The 23,659-nt window shown below is 32.9% G+C and overlaps 1 protein-coding gene across 1 annotated transcript; it reads right to left on the reverse strand.

Moving 5' to 3' along the window:
* Positions 1-8,650: 8,650 nt before the first annotated feature.
* Positions 8,651-10,253, reverse strand: LOC126883686 (uncharacterized). Its single transcript, XM_050649346.1, has 2 exons — positions 10,079-10,253; positions 8,651-9,987 (listed from the first exon to the last, which is right to left on the reverse strand). Exons 1-2 carry the CDS (start codon positions 10,251-10,253, stop codon positions 8,651-8,653), a joined length of 1,512 nt encoding a protein of 503 aa, XP_050505303.1.
* Between the last annotated feature and the right edge of the window lie 13,406 nt (positions 10,254-23,659).

Raw genomic sequence — 23,659 nt, forward strand, 5'->3', positions numbered from 1 at the left:
TTACGTCTCCTTACTATGGATCTTTTTTTTGCATAATGACCTGGAGTATTAGATATACATCTCTCATCACATGTCCCATATATCTCAGTTTTCTTCTTATTTGTTAGTTCTTCTCGTTCCCTATGCGTAAGTCTCATTACCTCCACGTTGGCTATTCTATCTACTCATGAGATTTTTAGCACTCTTCGGTACATCTCGAATGTCTCTAGTCTCCTCACGCCAATGACTAACTTTTAACGAACTAAATTCTAAACCAAAACACAAAATAATGCACAAAAACGTTGTGAAACACAAGGGAAGTCGAATTCGAATTTGAAAATGACAGGTACACAAAATACTGACCTGAATAATAACCGTCACTTGACTCTTTGACACTTCTAAAAAATGGCCAAAATGGACGAAGTTTTCGTCAAATGTTCGTAATACGAGTATTTGATTGGCTAGAAAAAACGCGCATTCTAAATATCAACGAATCAAACGTAGGTTAGGAATAGACATCTTATGTATATAACCATTGTAATGCTGCATTATTTTTGTGTTTAATCACGGAGCTACCGCTTTTTCCGTCTCATCTAACTTAATGCATTAGAGAGAAATCGAAAAACTGTGACGCACTGAAAAATGATCATGAGAACAAGAATATGTATTCTACCTGCTTTGTTGGTTGCTAGTTAATTTTTTATCCCAACTGGTTTTTTGCTCCCATAATTCCTGTATGAACATTTTCGCCTGAATTACTACAGGTACTATCCACCCTAGTGGGTCGTATAGTTTTGCTACTTCTGACAGTACGTGTCTTTTCGTTATTTTCTTTGCTGTCGTTATCCCTATTTTGAATGTGATTATATCTTCTTTAGGGGACCAGTGTATTCCTAACGTTTTCCGTACTTCTTCTTGTTTGAATGCCTTGGAGTCTACGTTCCTCATTTCCTCCGGTACGTTCTCCATTATTTTTTCTTCGTTGCTCAACCATTTTCTGAGAATGAAACCTCCTTTTCTGAACCTCCTTTTGGGCTATTTCTGCTTCCTGCATGTCTCCGCTCCTCCTAGTATATCGTCTACATACATGTTTTCTTTTACAATTTTCGATGCCAACGGGAACCTCGCTCCTTCGTCTTCTTGTAATTGCTGTATTGTTCTCAACGCTAAAAATGGTGCTGCTGCCGTGCCGTATGTCACCGTCGTTAAGTTATATTCTTGTATTGGGTCCTTTGTGTCCTTTCTCCACAAAATTTTTTGATATTTTTGGTCTTCTTCTGCCATTCTGATTTGTCTAAACATTTTTTCCAAATCCGCTGAGTATGCTATCTTATTGGATCTCCATCGTAATAGTATATTTGTCAAATCTTGTTGTAATTTCGGTCCTGTGTGCATAATATTATTCAGGCTTACTGCCGATGAGCTTTTACTTGATGCATCAAACACGGCTCTTATTTTCGTTGTAGTACTGTCCTCTTTTCTCACTGGATGAAGAGGTAGGTAGTACCCATCTCCCTGGTTTTCTGCTATTACCATATGACCTTGGTTTTCATAATCTTCCATGAATTGTCTGTAATTCGCTTCTAACTGTTTGTCTTTTGCAAACTTCCTTTCTAGTTGCATCAATCTGGCGAATGCCTGCTGCTTAGATTCTCCTAGCTTTGTTACGTCTTCCTTAAACGGAATTCTCACTTCGTATCTCCCGTCTTCATCTCTTTTTACTGTCTGTCGATACATTTCTTCACATTCTTGTTCTTCTACTGATAAACTTGTTTCCTGATTTACTTCTTCTAATTCCCAGAATTTCTTTATTTGTATGTCCATCTCTTGTCTGGATATCATACAGCATACTTCTGCTTTTGTAGTCTCCTTCTCTCGTGCTATCCCCGAAACTATCCATCCTAGTTTGGTGTTTTGACTCAGGAGTCCATTACTTATTCTGTGCATCCCTTCTGTCAATATGTAACTGTATTCTTTTACTCCTAGTAGTAAGTCTATTTTCCCTACCTTGTAATATCTTGGATCTGCCAGTATTGCATTTTTTTCGTTATAGTCCGGTAGAATTATATCCTGTTCCGGTAAATTCCTTGGTATCTTCGGTAATACTAGTGCTTCTATTTCCATCTCGAAGTCACTTTCGTAATGAGTTTCGATTAAAAGTTTCATACTCCAATTGGCTGTTTTTTCTCCTGACGAGCCTATCCCGGATATGGTCGCCTGTATGGGCTTCCTTGTTGTTCCTAGCGTCGTCGCAGCTTTCTCCGTTATAAATGCGCATTGTGACCCTTGGTCGATTAATGCTCTCATTATGTGTGAATCTCCTTTCGCATCTCTTATGCGTACAACAGCTGTCGCTAGTAATGCTTCACCTTCCTTATGGCTTGCACAGTTTACTGAATTCTGTCCTCTTTGGTGGTCGTTGATATTCCTATGCCCATTGGTATCTTGTGTATTTTCTCGCCTTCCGTTATTTTGTTCTCTGGCGTTGTATGGATTATTATTTCCTCCTCTGTACCTATTAGCTTGATACCCGTTTCTTCTATTATTCGAATCTCTTCCATTTCTTTCTTGTGTTTGTTCTCCTTTCGTTTCATTGGAGTTTCTTTTGTTGCCTGTGGTTCCTTTCTCATAATGCAACATATGGTGATGGTCTCCGCCACAGTGTCTGCACCTATATTGTACATAACATTGTTTTTCTTTTTTATGTGCTAGGCAGTTTGCACACAATCCTTTTTCTTTTATCATCCTGTTTCGGTCTCTTACATTGAGTTCCTGAAATTCTCTGCAGTTCGGTACTCCGTGATCTCCGTTGCATATCACGCAACGTGTTCTTGGTTTCCTCCCAGATCCTCCTTGCTTCTCTTGTCTTTTTTCTGACTCCAGCAGTTCCAGTGTCTGGAATCTTCGCTGTAAGAATGTTTGTGTCGATTTGTACGTCGGTATCTCTCTACTGTCTCCAACGTGGTTTTCGTACAGCCTCCTGGTTTCATTGTCCCATTTCGTTATGATAATTCGGGCTACCAATGGGCTCCACGCTTCCGTGTCTGTTCCTAACCCTCCTATGGCTTCCAGACTTTCGTGGAAGGTGTCATGTAGTGATTTCAATGCTCTAGCAGAAGATTCCTTTACTTCCTGTGCTAGTAGCATCCTGTCTATCAATTTAAACAATATCATCCTTGGATTCTCATATCTATCTTTTAGCATGTTCCAGGCCACTTCGTAGTTGGCCTCGGATATGTTTAAGTGTTGTATCATTCTGTTGGCTTCCCCTCTTAGTTGAGTTTTTAGGTACTGCATTTTTTCTGCGTTTGATAACTGGTCGTTTTCATGTATTACTTTTGTAAACAGATCGTGGAAAGTTCTCCACGTTTCATACCTGCCTTCATACACAGGGATTTTTACCTGCGGTAATGTCACACCGTCCCTCCTCTGTGTGCTTTCTGGCCGTTGCATTCCTGGCCTTATTTTCTTCAAGGTTTCCCTGACTCTCCTCTTTAGTTGATTTATTCTCTCTACTTCTCCATTATCTATAGCGTCTAGTTCCTCATTTACTGCTGCTTCAATTATTAGTGTATTCACCTTTTCCATGTATTCTCTTAACTCTGACTGCAGCTCTTCATCCTCCTGCAAATCTTGTTCATTTTCTGGCCGTAATAATTCCTCGATTCTTTGCTTCCTTATCTGTATCTCCTTTACTTTCGGTGCTTTTCCTCTTTTCAGCACCCTTCCATATTCTTCCAACAGGGTTTTCCCCTCAATATATGTCTTAAATACCTGATCATGGTATTTTGTTTCAAAATATTTTTCTTTCGTTATACCTCCTTCTAGCAGGTTTTCGTGGTTATTCAGAAATTTTGCCCAATATTCTTCTAATTTTTCCTGCCTATCCCGGATGTATTGTTGAGTCCTCCGAGATTGAGAATCCTTTTTAGTATTTGAAACTAGTTTCGCTAATTCTGCTCCTATCTCCGCTTGCTTAACGTATACACTTTCCATGGTTATTTTTATAAAATTTTAAATTCAGCGGTAAATATATTAAACAATATGAACTGTATTTTATTTATTAAGCAATGTACTTAAATATGCCTATAATGTCTGGCTAATTGGCTAGTCCAAGGCCATCAAATTCACACAAAAAAAATATCTGCTTTTTAACAATTATATTTATTTACTATACCTGTACTATCACGCTCTCTCGTAAGCCAGAATGTATATAAATAAAAATGTAATTGTATGCCCTTGTCAAGTTTGCAATTTTTCAACGTTACCGTAGGTCGCTTGCCTGACTAAGTGATTTCTGTTTGTAAATAAACTGAATAGTATTACGATTTCACTAACGCTAAAATTGAAATTCTTTGGTTGGATAATTTAATGAACCTTTGTATTTATAAAAGATCTGTAAATGATATAAGTATGTAATATTAATACTGGAATCTTATTCAAATCTGGCAATTAGATATCTATGTGATTAATTTTTACAGAAATAGGTAAAATATTTTCATTTTCTAAAGTAGTGAAAATTTAACTGAAATTATTATGTAGAGTGGACTTTTATCGTTCTATAAGTTACGTAGTATTTTAATTTTTTCGAAATAAAGTATTTAATTGAAATTAAAGCAAGCTATATGTTTATGAACGTTTCTTTTTTTCAAATTATTTTTCAAATATATTTTTGTCTCTGTATTATTTATATGGTATACATTCTAAAGTACATTATTTTACTATTGATAGAGTGGAGAGTGTTGTTCTAGATTGTTGAATTATAATAAAAATACAAACTTGTTAAATTGTACGATTGTAACAGTTGGAAGATTTTGTAATTATTCAAAAACTTACGGTTTTTTTTTGTTTTCTTAGACGTCTAGGGTCCCTCGCTTCTGGTAGGCTCTGCAATCGGCTCTCGGCTATGGTACTGCTCTTAGCTCTGCAATCGGCTCTCGGCTTTGGTACTGCTCTTAGCTCTGCAATCGGCTCTCGGCTTTGGTACTGCTCTTAGCTCTGCAATCGGCTCTCGGCTATGGTACTGCTCTTAGCTCTGCAATCGGCTCTCGGCTTTGGTACTGCTCTTAGCTCTGCAATCGGCTCTCGTTCTCCCGGGTCTAGTGGTCTCTCTCTGCTACTGAGGGTGTTGCTGGTGTGGACTGTATAGGCTTTCTCAAACATCCTTGAAGTATTCTTTTTCTCGATAGGACCATGAACAAATTCCCTTCGATGGCTCAGTGTAGATGGTCTTTATGTTGTGATAGAAACACCAAATAATAGTAGCAGAGTTTATTGATGAGACTTACACTATGGATGTTGACCCGGGGTACTTTGAGTAGAGACCTAAATGTTGAGCGTTGAAGACAATCACTCGCGTTAATGAATTAATAATAATTGAATTTCTAGACAAGAGATCTTAGTTTTATATAAGTTTAAATTGGGTCAATGTAAACACGGGCCCCGCGTGATTTTGTGTATCTAATTAAGGTAAATTGTTTATCTTATGTCAGCAACTTTTGGCTGATGTCCAAATTATATTATTGATAATTGACCAAATGTGTATGTAATTTAATTAATTACGTGTGTGTGTTTAATAACAAATAAATGCATTCGATCTACTGGGTGATAAAATGATACTGTCCAATTTCGGATATGAATACTGAATATTTGATATGGACAGTAGGGATGTATGATGCCTTCCTCTACATCCTTCAACTTTACAAGTCATTCTCGCTTTGCAATTCTTGACTGCGTGATTTTTCTTTAAGCAGCGGAAGCACATACGATTTTTCTTTGCAAACTCGTCTTTTCCTTAATTGGTAGTGCTGAAAACTTCCGACAGTCACTGACATGATGATTTTCAATTTTGCAGTACACACAGTATTCTTTTCGATCCGGGTTGGGGTTAGTTGATACTGTTCGAAAATAAGTCTGCTTCTTCTTTCTATCCTTGTCATTTGCATTTTCAGAAGATGTAGTGGGAGTTGACACAAGATATGCTAAAGACTGTTTTATAGAAATCCATTGTGAAAAATATTTTAGATTTTCTTCTCTTGAGGTGTCTTGCCTAAGCCAGCTGTACCACTCAGTTTCCATTTCTATCGACATCTTCTTGACCAGAGTGCTCAGGATTTCAATGGAATATAAATACTGGCTATTTTATAAGACGTGACGCTTGCCACTAATGCTTGTACGGGTATTCCGAACTTGATTGTTGCTTCAAGTTTGGTTACTGATGGAGAAGGGGCTGCTCTTGCTTTCTTTAATAACCCTTCAATTACAAACTTTGGTTGTCCAAACCTATCTTCTAGGGTCTTCATGATGCTTTCCACATTATCGATGTTTGGTAGCAGGAATGAAACTGTCTCCAAGGCATCTCCTTTCAAAGCTTCTCTTAATCTTCGAATGTTGATTGAATTGTCAATTTTGTACTCTTTGGTTGATCGATCAAACTCAGCTTTGAATCGTGGCCACTCTTCTGAACATCCATTGAACTTTGGCAATTCCTCATGTTTACGAGAATAGAATGGTGTAGCAGACATCTGTGAAATCGCTTGAGTCATCAGAACTATTGGGTCAACTGGAAGATTTTTTGATTCTGGTAGACACTTCACTTGTGGTATCTCTTCCACTTCAGTTCGTATGTTCAATTCATTTGAATGATTGGTTTCGACAACTTCACCATCATCATCAGATTCTAAATACTGGTCTTCGGCGATTGATTGTCGAATGGATTTATCTTTGTTCTTTTTAAGCTCTTCAAGATTGTTAAGCCTTTTTTCCTGAATTAAACTTAACGATTGAAGGCCTTGTAGCTTTAGCTGAAGAGGCCTCAATGTCTTCTTACTTTTTTGCATGTTTTTTAGTACATCGACTAGCTTCTCAGCATCGTATACACTCAGGTTGTCTGGAGATATTTCTTTCAGGGTTGAAAAGTTCTCAGAGCATTGTTCAACTTTTTATTCTTCTTCTATGATCTTAATTTGTAATTCAGCCATCTTTTCCTTTGTCTCGGAGAGTCTGTTTCTTGAGGCATATTCCTTTTCAAGGTCGATTAGGGACTGGTTACTCGTTTTTGAGTATACTGATGAAGCTCTGGACAATGAGATTTTTCGGCTTGAATTGACTATTGCTTGTCTTACTGTCACTGGAGTTGGGGCATCTATTGGATTTCCAAACTCGTTGTATGTCATTCTTGGAGGGGGTCTTGATATCCGCTTATTTTCATGTTCGCTTGCTGACATCGTTGTAGACAGTAGTTTATCTTTGAACTTAAAATGACTGTTTCCTTCCTTTGGAGAGCAGATAACCTCTTCTTAATTATTTTGATTCCCTGGTTTCGGCACTGGAGAGATCCAGCTGAGATATATTCTTCGAAATTGGTAGTGTACAACTTGGCAAAAGCTGGATCCTTATCGGCTTTCCTTTCCATGGCTAACAGCCCCTTTCTTGCCATTTCTTCAGACGAAGGTAAAGGTAGAACATCGTTTTTCCACAGCAAGCCTGTTTCCCAACGCCCTTCTTTCTTAATCGTTGTTTCTTCCAAAATATTCAAAGCTTCCACATCTTCTTTTATAATATAATTTTTCACAATGGATTTCTATAAAACAGTCTTTATACATAACGGCTCCCTCTCATGAAAGAAGTTGATTATGGCCCGTTTCTCAAGTTGACTGTTATCAGCAGTTGGTAATGTCGAAATCCTTGGCCATGCTACTTTTCCTTTTCCTGCGATGATTGAAACTCTTAAGCTCCCTCTCGCATGACCTCGTACATAAGCAACGGGTGCAAACGCTTCTTCGCTAGCATCACAAAATATGTGAAGTTGGAGTTCCATACTTAAACCCACATCGTAGAATCTTAGAACTTCAAACTCAGGACTTACTCGAAGTTCTTCCAACAAGTCCTTGAAGCGGATGTCAATAACGTATGGTACTTGATCATCCCAGTCTACTTTGATTTTCAAACATAGCTGCCCGATGATTAATCCTTTAACTTTCAACGGGGTGAGAAATCCTAACGGGTCGAAAATACTCATTCTGAAACCTGCTAGTTCACGTTTTGTCGGAGTCCTATGTCCTTTCAGAACATCCTTGGTTATCCTTTTTGTATCCAGCTCAAATCTGAAACAGTCCTTTACTTGATCCTAAAAAATTCCGAGAGTTTTTTCAATTCCTAAATCTGACTTTGATGAAATTTTGATCGTTCCTTCCGCCAGTAGCTCTGATGGAATTGTATTTGTAACTTTCACCGAATTACTTCTCCATCTGACGATGGGAAAACTTCCATTTCCATGAATCATTGTAACTTCTTTCTGCATTTGTGTCGCCTGTTCTTCTGTTTCGCTTCACTTAAGAAATCGTCCATATATGTATCTTTGATGATGGAATTAACTGCAACTGGATATTGGTCCATATGTTCCATTGCATTTAGGTCCTTGACATAGATTGCAGAGGTCAGTGAGCATGCTGATCCAAAAAAAAATACTGACATTTCATACGAATCAGGTTCTCGATTACGATCCATTCCACGATAGAAAAGGGTCTGGGCTCGTCGATCTTCTTTTCTCAGTGCAACTTGGTGAAACATCTGCTTGATGACTCCAGAAATAGCAAATCGATGTCTTCGGAATCTTATAAAAACAGCAGCAAGTTGTTGTAGCAGATCGGGTCCAGTGTAAACGAAATAATTAAATGACTTTCCTTTGAACTTCATTGAATCTTGAATTATTATGTAGGGATGTATGATGCCTTCCTCTACATCCTTCAATTTTACAAGTCATTCTCGATTTGCAATTCTTGACTGCGTGATTTTTCTTTAAGCAGCGGAAGCACATAAGATTTTTCTTTGCAAACTCGTCTTTTTCCTTAATTGGTAGTGCTGAAAACTTTCGACAGTCACTGACATGATGATTTTCAATTTTGCAGTACACACAGTATTCTTTTCGATCAGGGTTGGGGTTAGTTGATACTTTTCCAAAATGAGTCTGCTTCTTCTTTCTATCCTTGTCATTTGCATTTTCAGAAGATATAGTTGGAGTTGACTCAAGATATGCTAAAGACTGTTTTATAGAAATCCATTGTGAAAAATATTTTAGATTTTCTTCTCTTGAGGTGTCTTGCCGAAGCCAGCTGTACCACTCAGTTTCCATTTCTATCGACATCTTCTTCACCAGAGTGCTCAGGATTTCAATGGAATATAAATACTGGCTACTTTTATAAGACGTGATGCTTGCCACTACTGGTTGTACGGCTATTCCGAACTTGATTGTTGCTTCAGGTTTGGTTACTGATGGAGAAGGGACTGCTCTTGCTTTCTTTAATAACCCTTCAATCACAAACTTTGGTTGTCCAAACCTATCTTCTAGGGTCTTCATGATGCTTTCCACATTATCGATGTTTGGTAGCAGGAATGAAACTGTCTCCAAGGCATCTCCTTTCAAAGCTTCTCTTAATCTTCGAATGTTGATTGAATTGTCAATTTTGTACTCTTTGGTTGATCGATCGAACTCAGCTTTGAATAGTGGCCACTCTTCTGAACATCCATTGAACTTTGGCAATTCCTCATGTTTACGAGAATAGGATGGTGTAGCAGACATTTGTGAAATCGCTTGAGTCATCAGAACTATTGGGTCAACTGGAAGATTTTTTGATTCTGGTAGACACTTCACTTGTGGTATCTCTTCCACTTCAGTTTGCATGTTCATTTCATTTGAATGATTGGTTTCGACGACTTCACCATCATCATCAAATCCTAAATATTGGTCTTCGGCGATTGATTGTCGAATGGCTTCATCTTTTTTCTTTTTAAGCTCTTCAAGATTCTTAAGCTTCCTTTCATGAACTAAACTTAACGATTGAAGGCCTTGTAGTTTGAGCTGAAGGTGCCTCAATGTCTTCTTACTTTCTTGTAGGTTTTTTTGTACATTGACTGGCTTCTCAGCTTCATCTACACTCAGGTTTTCTGGAGATATCTCTTTCAGGGTGGAAAAGTCCTCAGAGTATTGTTCAACCTTTTCTTGTTCTTCTATGATTTTAATTCAGCAATCTTTTCTTCTGCTCAGAGAGTTTGTTTCTTGAGACATATTCTTTTCCAAGATCGATTATGGACTGGTTACTGCTTGTTGAGTATACTGATGAAGCTCTTGACAATGAGCTTCTTCTGTTTAAATTGACTATTGGTTGTCTTACTCTCACTGGAGTTGAGGCATCTATTGGATTTCCAAACTCGTTATATGTCATTCTTGGAGGGGGTTTTGATATCCGCTTACTTTCACCTTCGCTTACTGGCATTGTTGTAGACAGTACTTTACCTTCGAACTTAAAATTACTGTTTTCTTCCTTTTGGAGAGCAGCTAACCTCTTCTTAATTACTTCAATTTCCGTGTTTCGGTACAAAAATGTTTCGAACAAGATAACTTTTACTTTAGATTAACTTCTTTATCTCGTTCTACTCCTTAACTTGCCAGGTTTCGAAGTAAAAACCAATCAAAATATTTCGAACCAGATAACTTTTACTTTGGATTAACTTCTTTATCTCGTTCTACTTAAATAAATAATGCGGTGCACTGCAACACACTCGAGATACGATCCAGAAAATAACACAGCCCAACAGTGTCGGGATATATTAAAACAAAAACTCTCCGTCTATTCAGGACGATTAAGAAGGTATAAAGTTAGTAACAACCGAAAATGTGACAATGCACTTTTTGGGAACTCTGAGAAGGTATTCTACCGAAAACTCAACTCCACCTTAGAAAGTGTCGACAAGTCTTACCCAAGCCAAGAAGAGATTCGTGAGTTTTGGGGAAATCAACTTTCCACTCTAGCTGCTCTTAACAACAATGCTGGCTGAATAGAAGATACGACGCACAACTGTCACAACTACGTCACAGCTAACTACGAACCATTCACTACTGAAGAGGTCTCAAATATCATCAAAAAGTTTCATAACTGGAAATGTTCTGGACCAGACGGAGTTCAGAACTTCTGGCTTAAGAAGTTTTGGAGTATTCATGAGTGCTTATCAACATTAATTAATCATGTTAATTCTAACCTCACCCACAGGAAATACCATCATTTATAACCCTTATTTAATATCGTAGGATTAAAATAACACCCAAGATCCAGCCAAGTACCGCCCAATTACTTGTCTTCAAACTTTGTATAAATTGATCATCTCCTGTATATACCGGCGTGTCTACCAACACTGTGCTCTAAACAATATCATAGAGCCTCAACAGAAAGGATGCGCTAAAGGTTCTATGGGTTGTAAAGAACAACTTATCATCGACTCAGTCATTTCTAACCAGACATTCACCAAAAAAGAACCTTTTTGCTGCCTTCATTGACTACAAAAAGGCCTTTGATTCAGTGCCGCATAAATCACTAAATATATATATATATATATATATATATATATATATATATATATATATATATATATATATATATATATATATATATATATATAAATATATAAAAAAAACAAAAGATATAGATCTTTGAAACACACTCAGTGATCAAAAGATCCACAGGTACTGGTTTGGACGACCACTCGTACGAAAACAAACAAATGAAATAGAGAATGCGGAAAAATCCCCTTACGAACAATTCACACATCCACTACTTTGGGCTGGGAAAAATTTTTTGAATAGAATCGAAGATCCAAACACCAGCTCTTAGAAATGTGTTTCGCCCTCTTCAACCTCTATGGGCTCATCGGTGAAGATGAGAGGTTGAATATCTTCAGACACATTCCAATCAAAAAACAACATTCGAGACCTAGACATAGCAGGAACGTAAATCTACGCCCAACCTGACAATGCCATTCTCAAGTTTTAATTCCCTAATTACTTTAGAGTAAGTAAGATAATGTTTATGAAAAAACAAAAGATATGGATCTTTGAAACACACTCAGTGATCAAAAGATCCACAGGTACTGGTTTGGACGACCACTCGTACGAAAACAAACAAATGAAATAGAGAATGCGGAAAAATCCCCTTACGAACAATTCACACATCCACTACTTCGGGCTGGGAAAAATTTTTTTTGAATAGAATCGAAGATCCAAACACCAGCTCTTAGAAATGTGTTTCGCCCTCTTCAACCTCTATGGGCTCATCGGTGAAGATGAGAGGTTGAATATCTTCAGACACATTCCAATCAAAAAACAATATTCGAGACCTAGACATAGCAGGAACGTAAATCTACGCCCAACCTGACAATGCCATTCTCAAGTTTTAATTCCCTAATTACTTTAGAGTAAGTAAGATAATGTTTATGAAAAAACAAAAGATATAGATCTTTGAAACACACTCAGTGATCAAAAGATCCACAGGTACTGGTTTGGATTTTTTTTCTTTTTTTTTTTTTTTTTTTTTTTTTTTTTTTTTTTTTTTTTTTCCCAGCCCGAAGTAGTGGATGTGTGAATTGTTCGTAAGGGGATTTTTCCGCATTCTCTATTTCATTTGTTTGTTTTCGTACGAGTGGTCGTCCAAACCAGTACCTGTGGATCTTTTGATCACTGAGTGTGTTTCAAAGATCTATATCTTTTGTTTTTTCATAAACATTATCTTACTTACTCTAAAGTAATTAGGGAATTAAAACTTGAGAATGGCATTGTCAGGTTGGGCGTAGATTTACGTTCCTGCTATGTCTAGGTCTCGAATGTTGTTTTTTGATTGGAATGTGTCTGAAGATATTCAACCTCTCATCTTCACCGATGAGCCCATAGAGGTTGAAGAGGGCGAAACACATTTCTAAGAGCTGGTGTTTGGATCTTCGATTCTATTCAAAAAATTTTTCCCAGCCCGAAGTAGTGGATGTGTGAATTGTTCGTAAGGGGATTTTTCCGCATTCTCTATTTCATTTGTTTGTTTTCGTACGAGTGGTCGTCCAAACAAGTACCTGTGGATTTTTTGATCACTGAGTGTGTTTCAAAGATCTATATCTTTTGTTTTTTCATAAACATTATCTTACTTACTCTAAAGTAATTAGGGAATTAAAACTTGAGAATGGCATTGTCAGGTTGGGCGTAGATTTACGTTCCTGCTATGTCTAGGTCTCGAATGTTGTTTTTTGATTGGAATGTGTGAAGATATTCAACCTCTCATCTTCACCGATGAGCCCATAGAGGTTGAAGAGGGCGAAACACATTTCTAAGAGCTGGTGTTTGGATCTTCGATTCTATTCAAAAAATTTTTCCCAGCCCGAAGTAGTGGATGTGTGAATTGTTCGTAAGGGGATTTTTCCGCATTCTCTATTTCATTTGTTTGTTTAAATATATAAATATATATATATATATATATATATATATATATATATATATATATATATTTATATATTTGTATATTTGTATATATATTTATATATTTGAAAAACAAAAAAACAAAAGATGTAAATCTTTGAAACACACTCAGTGATCAAAAGATCTAAGTTATTGGTTTACCGACCAAACGTAACTAAATCAAACAAATGAAATAGAGAATGTGGAAAAATCCCCTTACGAACAATTCACACATCAATTCACAAATTTTTCCCAACCTGAAATGGTGGATGTGTGAATTGTTCGTAAGGGGATTTTTCCACATTCTCTATTTCATTTGTTTGATATATATATATATATATATATATATATATATATATATATATATATATATATATATATATATATATATATATATATATATATATATATATATATATCTATATATAAAATCTTGTTAATTTTGAGGTTGCAGTCATAAATTTCAGGGGGCAGGATAAGTAAAATTATATGTACAATAAAAATATGTACAATATTTTTTATCATCTTAATTTCATTGTACTTACTAAAACTTTTTTAGCATATCTTGAAGAAGCAAATAAATTTTGCGAAAGCTTGATAATAACTAAGAGTTTTACTTATCCTGCCCCCTGAAATTTATGACTGCAACCTCAAAATTAACAAGATTTTACAGTGTCAGTCAATATTACCTAACTGCTTTATCTATATATATATATATATATATATATATATATATATATATATATATATATATATATATGTAATTATTATGTAATTATATATATATATATATATATATATATATATATATATATATAAAATATAAAATATATATATATAAAATAAATACTCATCGAAATATCGAATTCAACAGAATTAAATGTAGTTTCAATCTAAGCCACAGACCGCAATTCCCGATAATTTCAACACTGTTTTATAGTGTTATAGAATATACTTGCACGGTCGATAAATACATCGGATTTCGAATCCAGTTCTGTATATATATATATACAGAGAGAGTCTGTAATTTGGAATAAATTCAATATCTCAAATACTAATTGTTTTTTTGAAACATGCTCAGACTCGTCGATTAGTATTTCAAATTGTCCTTTTTGACGTACAATAATAATGTATACAGGCTGTCCCAATTTACAGATATGACGTCATTGTTGATTTTTTTAAATGGCAACACTGTCAATTTGATAGCTATTTTGATAGGGTGTGTAAAGTTATACACAACTGCAAAGTATCAAATTTTTATTCTCTACCATTTACAAGATAATAGAAAATAACAAGGTTATGTCTGTAATTTGGAATAAATTCAGTAATTAAAATATTAATTGTTTTTTTTTAAATGCTGTCTCGTCGATTAGTATTTCAAATTGTCATTTTTGACATACAATAATAGTGTACACATGGTGTCCCAATTTAGAGATATGACGTCATCGTTGATTTTCTTAAATGGCAACACTATCATTTTGATAGCAATTTTGATAGGGTGTGTAAAGTTATACACAACTGCAAAATTTCAAATTTTTATTTCCTATTATTTACAAGATAATAAAAAATAACAAAGTTATGAAAAACAAGTAATCAAATAATAATTGAATTTAATTATTTCAAATAAGCAAATGCTCATAACGTTGCCCATTGACAATTTGACAATAGTTGAGGGCAACATTATGAGTATTTGTTTAATTGAAATAATTACATTCAATTATTATTCGATTACTTGTTTTTCATAACTTTGTTATTTTTTATTATCTTGTAAATGGTAGGGAATAAAAATTTGAAATTTTGCAGTTGTGTATAACTTTACACACCCTATCAAAATAGCTATCAAAATGACAGTGTTGCTATTTAATTAATTCAACGATGACGTTATATCTCTAAATTGGGACACCCTGTATACATTATTATTGTATGTCAAAAATGACAATTTGAAATACTAATCGACGGGTCTGAGCATTTTTCAAAAAAACAAATAGTATTTTAATTAATGAATTTATTCCAAATTACAAACATAACTTTGTTATTTTATATTATCTTGTAAATGGTAGAGAATAAAAATTTGATATTCTTCAGTTGTGTATAACTTTACACACCCTATCAATATAGCTATCAAAATGATAGTGTTGCCATTTAAGAAAATCAACGATGACGTCATATCTCTAAATTGGGACACCCTGTATACATTATTATTGTATGCCAAAAAGGACAATTTGAAATACTAATCGACGGGTCTGAGTATTTGTCAAAAAAACAATTAGTATTTAAGATATTGAATTTATTCCAAATTACAGACTCTCTCTGTATATAGGATGTTAAGTAATATATATATATAAGTATATATATATATATATATATATATATATATATATATATATATATATATATATATATATATATATATATATATGGCTCACAAATGATAGGAAGCCCGCTACAACCTGCAGATGAATGGAAGCCCGCGGTTTACGGGGTAAGGGGATGTAGCACTGTCTTATTCCTACAGTCTTACGAAGCCCACTCGTATAAACGCGTTCACAGTGTATATGGATTACGCATTATACGAAGCCCGACGATGTTGCCATGTTTTAATTTACGTTTAAATAATACGACTGTTCTACGAAATCCTTATATGTGTATATAAGTCGTCATATTGCCTGTTATAAGAAGCCCAATTCTATTCAGCAATCTATACGAAGCATTTTAGAAGAGTCAAGATAGAACGAAAAGATGCATTGTTTCGGAGCAATTCAAAGAAGATTATCTTTTTCTAAAACTTTTTTTTTTAATATACATGTTAAAGTAAAAAGTTCTACTCACAGATTTTGCCGCTAATTGTTTATTATTTGTTTAAACAATAACAATAATTGTTTTGTACAGTGTGTCCAATTAACACGTTGACGGACACTGCGTCAAATGTATAAGCAAGTGTTGTGACACTATATGTATTTTGCAACGTATAATATGGAAAAATTCAACGTATATAGACGTTGTGTCACATTACATTAATGGAAATTAGACGACTATAGACGTTCTGTTCGTCAACGTGAATACAACTTAAATTAAAAATAGAACCATCAGTTCATTTTTTTAAGCCGTATACGAGATATTATGTCAAAAAATATGAATTTTACTCAAGAGTAAAGCAGCTTTATTATTCAAAATATTAAAAATTGTTATAATGAAAAGTTGTTTGGAATTAAGAACTATATTCTAATATGCCATTTCATCTTTCTAATTAAAAAAAAGTTGAATTTTTTTTAATTATGGATATACAACATTATTTTCAGTTATTTCAATTATGATAACTCTTTTATTATAGACCAGTAAGGATCTGTGAAAAAACGTCTATTTTTGGATGTGAAAGGTGGCATTCGAATTTTTGCAGATAAAGTAAGGTGATAACTTCGTTAATAATAATTTACTTATGCTCCTTCTCAAATATGCCCGGAACATTAATAAAAAAAATAAAATATTTAAAAATTCGAAAAACGTCGATTTTTTTTCTGATTTCTTTGCTTATAACTTTAAAACGATTCGTTTTAGAACAAAGTCGTAGAGAAATAAAATAAAGATAATTGAATTTTGTATGATATCCGACTGGTCAAAAATGTCTTAATTTATTACCTTTTCTGCAATATAGCAATAAATACAAAATAAGGGGGCAAAATATGCCTGTTGTTATTCAATGTTTTTAACCACTTCGGTGGTACCTAGAACCTTAGTAATTCGCTTAGGAAATTCTTTGTAACATACTTAAACCGTATACCAAATTTCATTAAAATCGACCTAATAGATTTTGCATAATAAATTTGCAATTTAATGTTTTTAAAAAAGTTCAAATTTTTTAAAATCTTTCTGAACAAAAAGTAGACCATTTAGAAGTTGTCTAATTTTTTTACATATAAAGAGATGCTTTACCTATCTAATACACTTTACAGAATTAAAATCGGATTATTTAAGGGGCCTCAGCAATGTTTTAAACTTATAAACAATTTTTGGGCTTATAAACAAATAGCTTTGTTTAATAATAAAAAATTAATTTTTAGCAATGCAAATAATTAAAACCGGTATAATTTGATTTAAACTTTCAAATGCTGTCAGCAGAATTGCTATTTTATTTTTTAATCAAAAGTTATTCGCGTTCAAAAATTGCACTTTTTCGATTTTTTGAAAGTTCCACTGCGTTTATCTGGAAAACTATGCATCCTACGAAAAAACTTGTAAGAACATTTTTTGCTTAGACTTACCCAAGAAATATAAAAAAATGTTTTATTTTGCGAAAAATCGATGTTATGTAATTCCCCAAGTTCTTTGTTTGTAACAATTTTATTGACATCCGGATCAACTGCTACCCAAAAAAATCGTGTTCCACGGGTCAAAAAATACATAAAAATCTTGGGTAAGTCCATCTAAATAAAGGAGCCCGCAGCACCCCCTCCTGGCCATAGGACTAATTTGTTTATAAGCCAAAAAATTGTTTATAAATTTAAAACATTGCTGAGGCTGCTTAAACAATCCGATTTTAATTCTGTAAAGTGCATTAGATAGGCGGAGTGCTTCTTTTTATGTAAAAAAATTGACAAATCTTTGTATATACTAGTTTTTGTTGTGCAAGATTTTAAAAAATGTTAATTTTTTAAAAAAAGTTTAGATTGCAAAATTATTATTCAAAATCTAGTAAGTCAATTTTAATGAAATTTGGTGTACGGTTTTAGCACATTACAAAAATTTTCTAAGCGAATTAGGAAGGTTCCAAGTGTAACCTAAGTTATGGAAAATCATTGAATAAAACAGGCTTGTTTTGCCCCCTTATTTTATATTTATTGCTATTTTGCAGCAAGGTTGATTAGTTAAGAGATTTTGAATCAATCGCATCTGATAGAAAATTTAATTACCTTTGTTTTATTCCTATACGACTTTGTTCCAAAATGAATCGTTTTAAAGTTATAAGCAAAAAAAGTAAAAAAAAAACGAAATTTTTTGAAATTTTTAAATATTTTATTTTTTTTATTAATGTTCCGGGCATATTTGAGACGGAGCATTAATCAATTATTATTAACGAAGTTATCACCTAACTTTATCCGCAAAAATCTGAATGCCACCTCTCACGTCCATCTAAAAACAGATCCTTACTGGTCTATTATTAATTATACGAAAAAAAGTTATCCTTTGTAAAAAGTTCTGCATGGTCAAAGACCTTAAATACAACCATCTTATACCAATTTTGATTAATTTTATACGAGGTATGTCAAAAAAGAAATTTCGATCAAGAATAAAGTACCTTTATAGTTCAAAATATTTCAATGAGAAGGATGGAATATTGGAAGATGGTTTTTAGTGTTGTTCTGAAGCTATTTTCTTGTAGCATTTTTATAATTATTTTGATTGGGAAATAAGCCACAATTAAATTGAAAAAATAATTTTATTAACGTTTCGACGCCCAAATCGGATGTCCTTGTCAAAATACAAAATATTACCGAGTAAATATTAGTAATATTTTATATTTTGACAACGACATCCGACTTGGGCGTCGAAACGCGAATAAAATTATTTTTTCAATTTAATTGTGGCTTATTTCCCAACCAAAGATAGATTCCCAACCTAGCGACCCGGCATTGGTCGCTAGGTAGATTGTTACGCGAGTGGTCGCGCGTGAGATTTTCTCTCACATATCCAAATTTTACCTTTTTTTACAAAATAAAGTTTTTAAAACAGTTTTTAAACTTTTTTTATTAACTAATAATAAGAAAAAAAGAATGTAACATAATATAGATAATAATATAATAAAATAAAAAGAAATAATCGGAATTAAACCAATATCAATCAATCTCCGTATCTTGATAATTTACGGCACAGCACACAAATATAACAAGAATGCTCTGGAAAAATTGATTGATGACAATTACAATTTTTTTTTACATTATTTCAGGTTTTAAGTGCCAAAATAAAATTAATTTTTATGTACAGTTCGTAACGCGGGTGGTCGCTTGATGAGAGAATGTCTCACTTGAAGCGAGCTGACTCAACAATTGGGTGATATTAGGTCAACTGAGTCACTATCTAAGCGGACGATTCTATTAGATTGTCGAGGGAGGATAGATAGGAGACTAGAAGGAACTACAGATCTTATAATTTCCCAGAAAAAAAATTCTGTGCAATTTTCTGAAACCGTGAGAGAAAATCTCATATAGCGACCACTAGCGGGTTAATTATGGTTTTTAGTTCTAAACAACTTTACATAAGCACAATTTTCAATATTGTTAAAAATAAGGGTATATTATTTAAGTACTCTTGAGCAAATTCATATTTTTTTTATATACCTCGTATAAAATTGACAAAATTTGATATTAGACGGTTGTATTTTAGGTTTTAGACCCTGTAGAACATTTTATAAAGAGTAACTGTTTTTCGTAAAATGAATAATAAAAGAGTTTTCCACCTACCTCTACCGAAAGTATACTTTTCCGGACCTGATTGTAGGGAGCAAAGTTGTACTTTTCCTCCCTAGGGAAGAAAAGTAAAAGTGACATCATGGTATTTCATTCATAAAAATATAACTTATTGACGCCCTGTACAATATCTATTTTCTATTACGTAAGTTTGTATACATTTTAACATTTATTTATAAAACACTCTGTATTTCACAGAATGGTAAAAAACTGTAAATTGTTATTTTGATTTAACAATGTTTACATTTTTATTTTGACTTATATTTGACAGTTGACAGTTATATTGTACGTATTTATTAGTTTTAGTTCTAATAAATTTTGTTGGTTAGTTACATAAATAAATTAAGTAAAAATGAAAAAATTACTTGTTATTTGAGGAAGGTGGAAAAACCATATGTATAACATGGGAGTAAAGTGCCTTTTCCCCCCTTGAATGATTACTGCCCTCCGCTACGCGTCGGGCAGTAAACTTCATTCTCGGGAGAAAAAGTAGCACTTTCCTCCCTTGTTATACAAATAGCTATATGTATCATAATTGAAATAAACAGCTAAAAATAATGTTGATTAGAAAAATTTTCAAATTTTTTTTTCCATTAGAAGGATGAAATTGCATATCAGAATATAGTTCTTAATTCCAAACAATCATGTTAAATTATATAATTTAAAATAATTTTAAAAATATCGTTGAATTTTGTTTCTATTTTGTTTTTGATTATGCTGAATCCGAATATGGCATTACCATTTGAAAATGCTTATAAAGAAGCTCTTCTACACTATATCTGCGTAGCAAGGAACCATATTTGAAACATTTTTATTACAAATTTTACGAAAAAAAGTTTATTCTTCATAAATTGCTCTGCATAGTCTAAAATCTAAAACCCAATCATCAGATATCAAGTTTTATCAATTTTATACGAGGTATGTCAAAAATACGAATTTTGTTAAAGAGCAAAATAACCTTTATATTCCAGAATATCAAAATATGGGTATTATAAAAAGTTGTTGGGAATTAAAAACTCTGTTTTATTATAATTACATCATTATAATTGAAAAAAAAATTCAATGTTTTCTCAAATTACGGATACCCATCATCATTATTTTATTTCAATTATTTCAACTATTTTATTATTAATTTTACGAAAAAAAAGTTATTCTTCATAAAATACTCTATTCTGGTCTTAAGTCCAAAAAACAACCATCAGATATCACACTTTTTCAATTTTATACGAGGTATGTAAAAAATATGACTTTTGCTTAACAGTTCAGTATGGTTTGTTCAACAGTAAATGGTTGAGTTCAATTAGTGCGGTCGTAAATATTATAAAATTTATCTGACCTGGCCCATTGTTAAGACCCACCCGGAGCGATAAGCAACCGAGGTAGACAGAGTTGGTCTTTTGACAATTAACACTGACTCCATAATAAAGCAAAGAAATTGTACCAGAAAACATATTTAAATTTTACCTGAAACCGGACCTTTTATACTATTATCGGTTATTCCAGGATGTTTATAGTAGTAACTAATTGAACTCGACCATTTACTGTTAAACATACCATACCTTTATAGTTCACAATATCTCATTTAGAAGAATGTAATTGAACAGTGAAACATATTTTGTAATTCCAAACAACTTTTTTAATAACAATTTTCGATATTGTGAAATCTAAAGGTACTTTACTCTTGAGTGAAATTCATATTTTTTTACACACCTCGTATGTCAAAATGTAAAATCGTATGTAAAACCTCGTATGTAAAATTAATAAAATTTGATATTTGATGGTTGCATCTGAGATCATATACGATGCAGAGTATTTTATAAAGAATAACTTTTTTCGTAAAACTGGTAATAAAAAAGTTATTAATAGGTTCGAAGTTACGCAGACATAATGTTTAAGAGCTAAAAATATTTTTTTGTTGAAAATGTATTATTGTTCAAGCTTATTATTAAATTTACTTTACAACAATTTTTTAGTTGATAATTTTCGGTTTTTGTATTAGGTACATTTTTGTTATCTTTCTTAATTTTTGTCAAAAAGGAATAGTTTCATTCATAGTTTCATAGTTTCATTTCTAAAATAAAATTATTGAGTAAATTTTAAAAAATACATCAAATGCTTTAAAAAATCACGTATAAAATTGTAAAAAATCTTTTCAAACTGAGTAATACCGTTTTAAAGTGCTGGTAATTCTGTAAACTACGTTTTTACTTAAAACTTACGTAAAAGTTTTCAAAAATTGCATTTTTGCGTCATATCATTTGAATTAAATTTTTGGAATTTTTTTGAATGAAACATTGTTTAGTAAGATGTTTGAAAGGTAAGTTGTGCAAATTTGAGAGCTTTATAAGAAAAATGTTTAAACAAAATTCACCCCACACCGTACTTATGCCCATACATTTTATTTCTTTTTATTATAACCATAAGATAGTTTAATTGTTCTTCTTTCCAATTAAGCTATCCTTTCTTGTTCCTTCTCTTAATTTCCTTCTTTCTTGTCCAATTTGTAAAATTTTATTTGATCCATTAATTAGAGAAATACACTGAAATAACTCAGCCGTGCACTTCGCTAGTTTACAGTGCGCCAATGTTTGTGAGAAGGGTGACTTTAGCGTTATAAATAAAAAATTATAGAAGCTACAGATTTAATTTTATAAAAATTTTAATCTTATATTTAGGTTTTTTTCAATAGTCTGAATTTTTCAATAGTCAAGTCAGTTTTTTTCTAAAATTTATATTTTCGGGGTTATTTAAAGAAACATCTAATTTCGCAGTTCATTTGTTTAATAAAAAATTAAGTGCCCACTTCTAGAGTAGAACTTTTTAATATGTTGTTTATTAAACATTTCTTAGGGCCATCGGTACATAATTCGCAAATATTTTAAGGCTATCCCTACTTTTTCTGTCTTTACACGGCCAATTACGTGTAGTAAAATTGTCACTGGTATGGATATGTAAACTTTACTTGACAATTTCATCATTAACTGTAAAGATGGCTTTTGAATGTTCTTGGATAACTTTTACTAGTATAATTAATTGCCTTAATTGTTAATTCAGTTAATTAATATGATCATTTCATATTTCCGACCAATAGAAAGCTACAGAAATACAAATTAAATTGATCATTTTTGATAATATCCCATCGTCAAGTATATTACGTCAGATGCCCTTCGTTGCTGTGAAAAAATACATTCAGTGACATTAATGACAATTACTGTTTTAAAACTTATAAAAGTGATGACTTTCAATCGTCAAATATTTATAACAACTGTGTGTTTAATTGTACTAATTTGTACTTACATAAATAAATTACAATAAAATTTTGGTTTTAAACAGTTTTATTCATGAAATAATCGCAGCAAATTGCAGCTCGATCTCTGAAATTATTATCGAATTGTTTCCCTCGTGCCACTTGACGTAATTTATTGAGCCACTCCCCTTCGGGTCGTGAAATTAATACTGTCAAAGTGTCACTCGGGAAAAATTCTATAATTTCAGAGCTCTTGTGCAATTACTACTGATAATTTTTTCACTACCTATGTATTCAGTAATAATTTATCTACTGTACAACAAAAGCTAATAATCAATCGAGAAAAGAGGAAAAGTGATAAAGTGATTTTTTAATAATATATTGTTACTATGAAACGCTTACAATTTTGAACATCTGTAACAACACAATACTTAAATCACTGAATATATCCTGGTGTATTCTCTGCTTTGGATCTTCCATAAATAATAAACAATAACTTTTTATTAAGTTCATGTCTTAAATCAATTATTTATCAAACACATTATCAATATTATTTAATCAACAACTGAAAATATTCCCAATGCCAGGTCAAATATTTAAAATTGTCACTGTCTGACTGACAATATGCTGGCAAGATTCTATTTACTACTGACAAAGATTTGGAAAATATTACCACGGACATTGTGTTCATTTTTTTTCAAA

This window comes from Diabrotica virgifera, chromosome 4 (assembly GCF_917563875.1).
Source record: "Diabrotica virgifera virgifera chromosome 4, PGI_DIABVI_V3a".
Taxonomy (NCBI): domain Eukaryota; kingdom Metazoa; phylum Arthropoda; class Insecta; order Coleoptera; family Chrysomelidae; genus Diabrotica; species Diabrotica virgifera.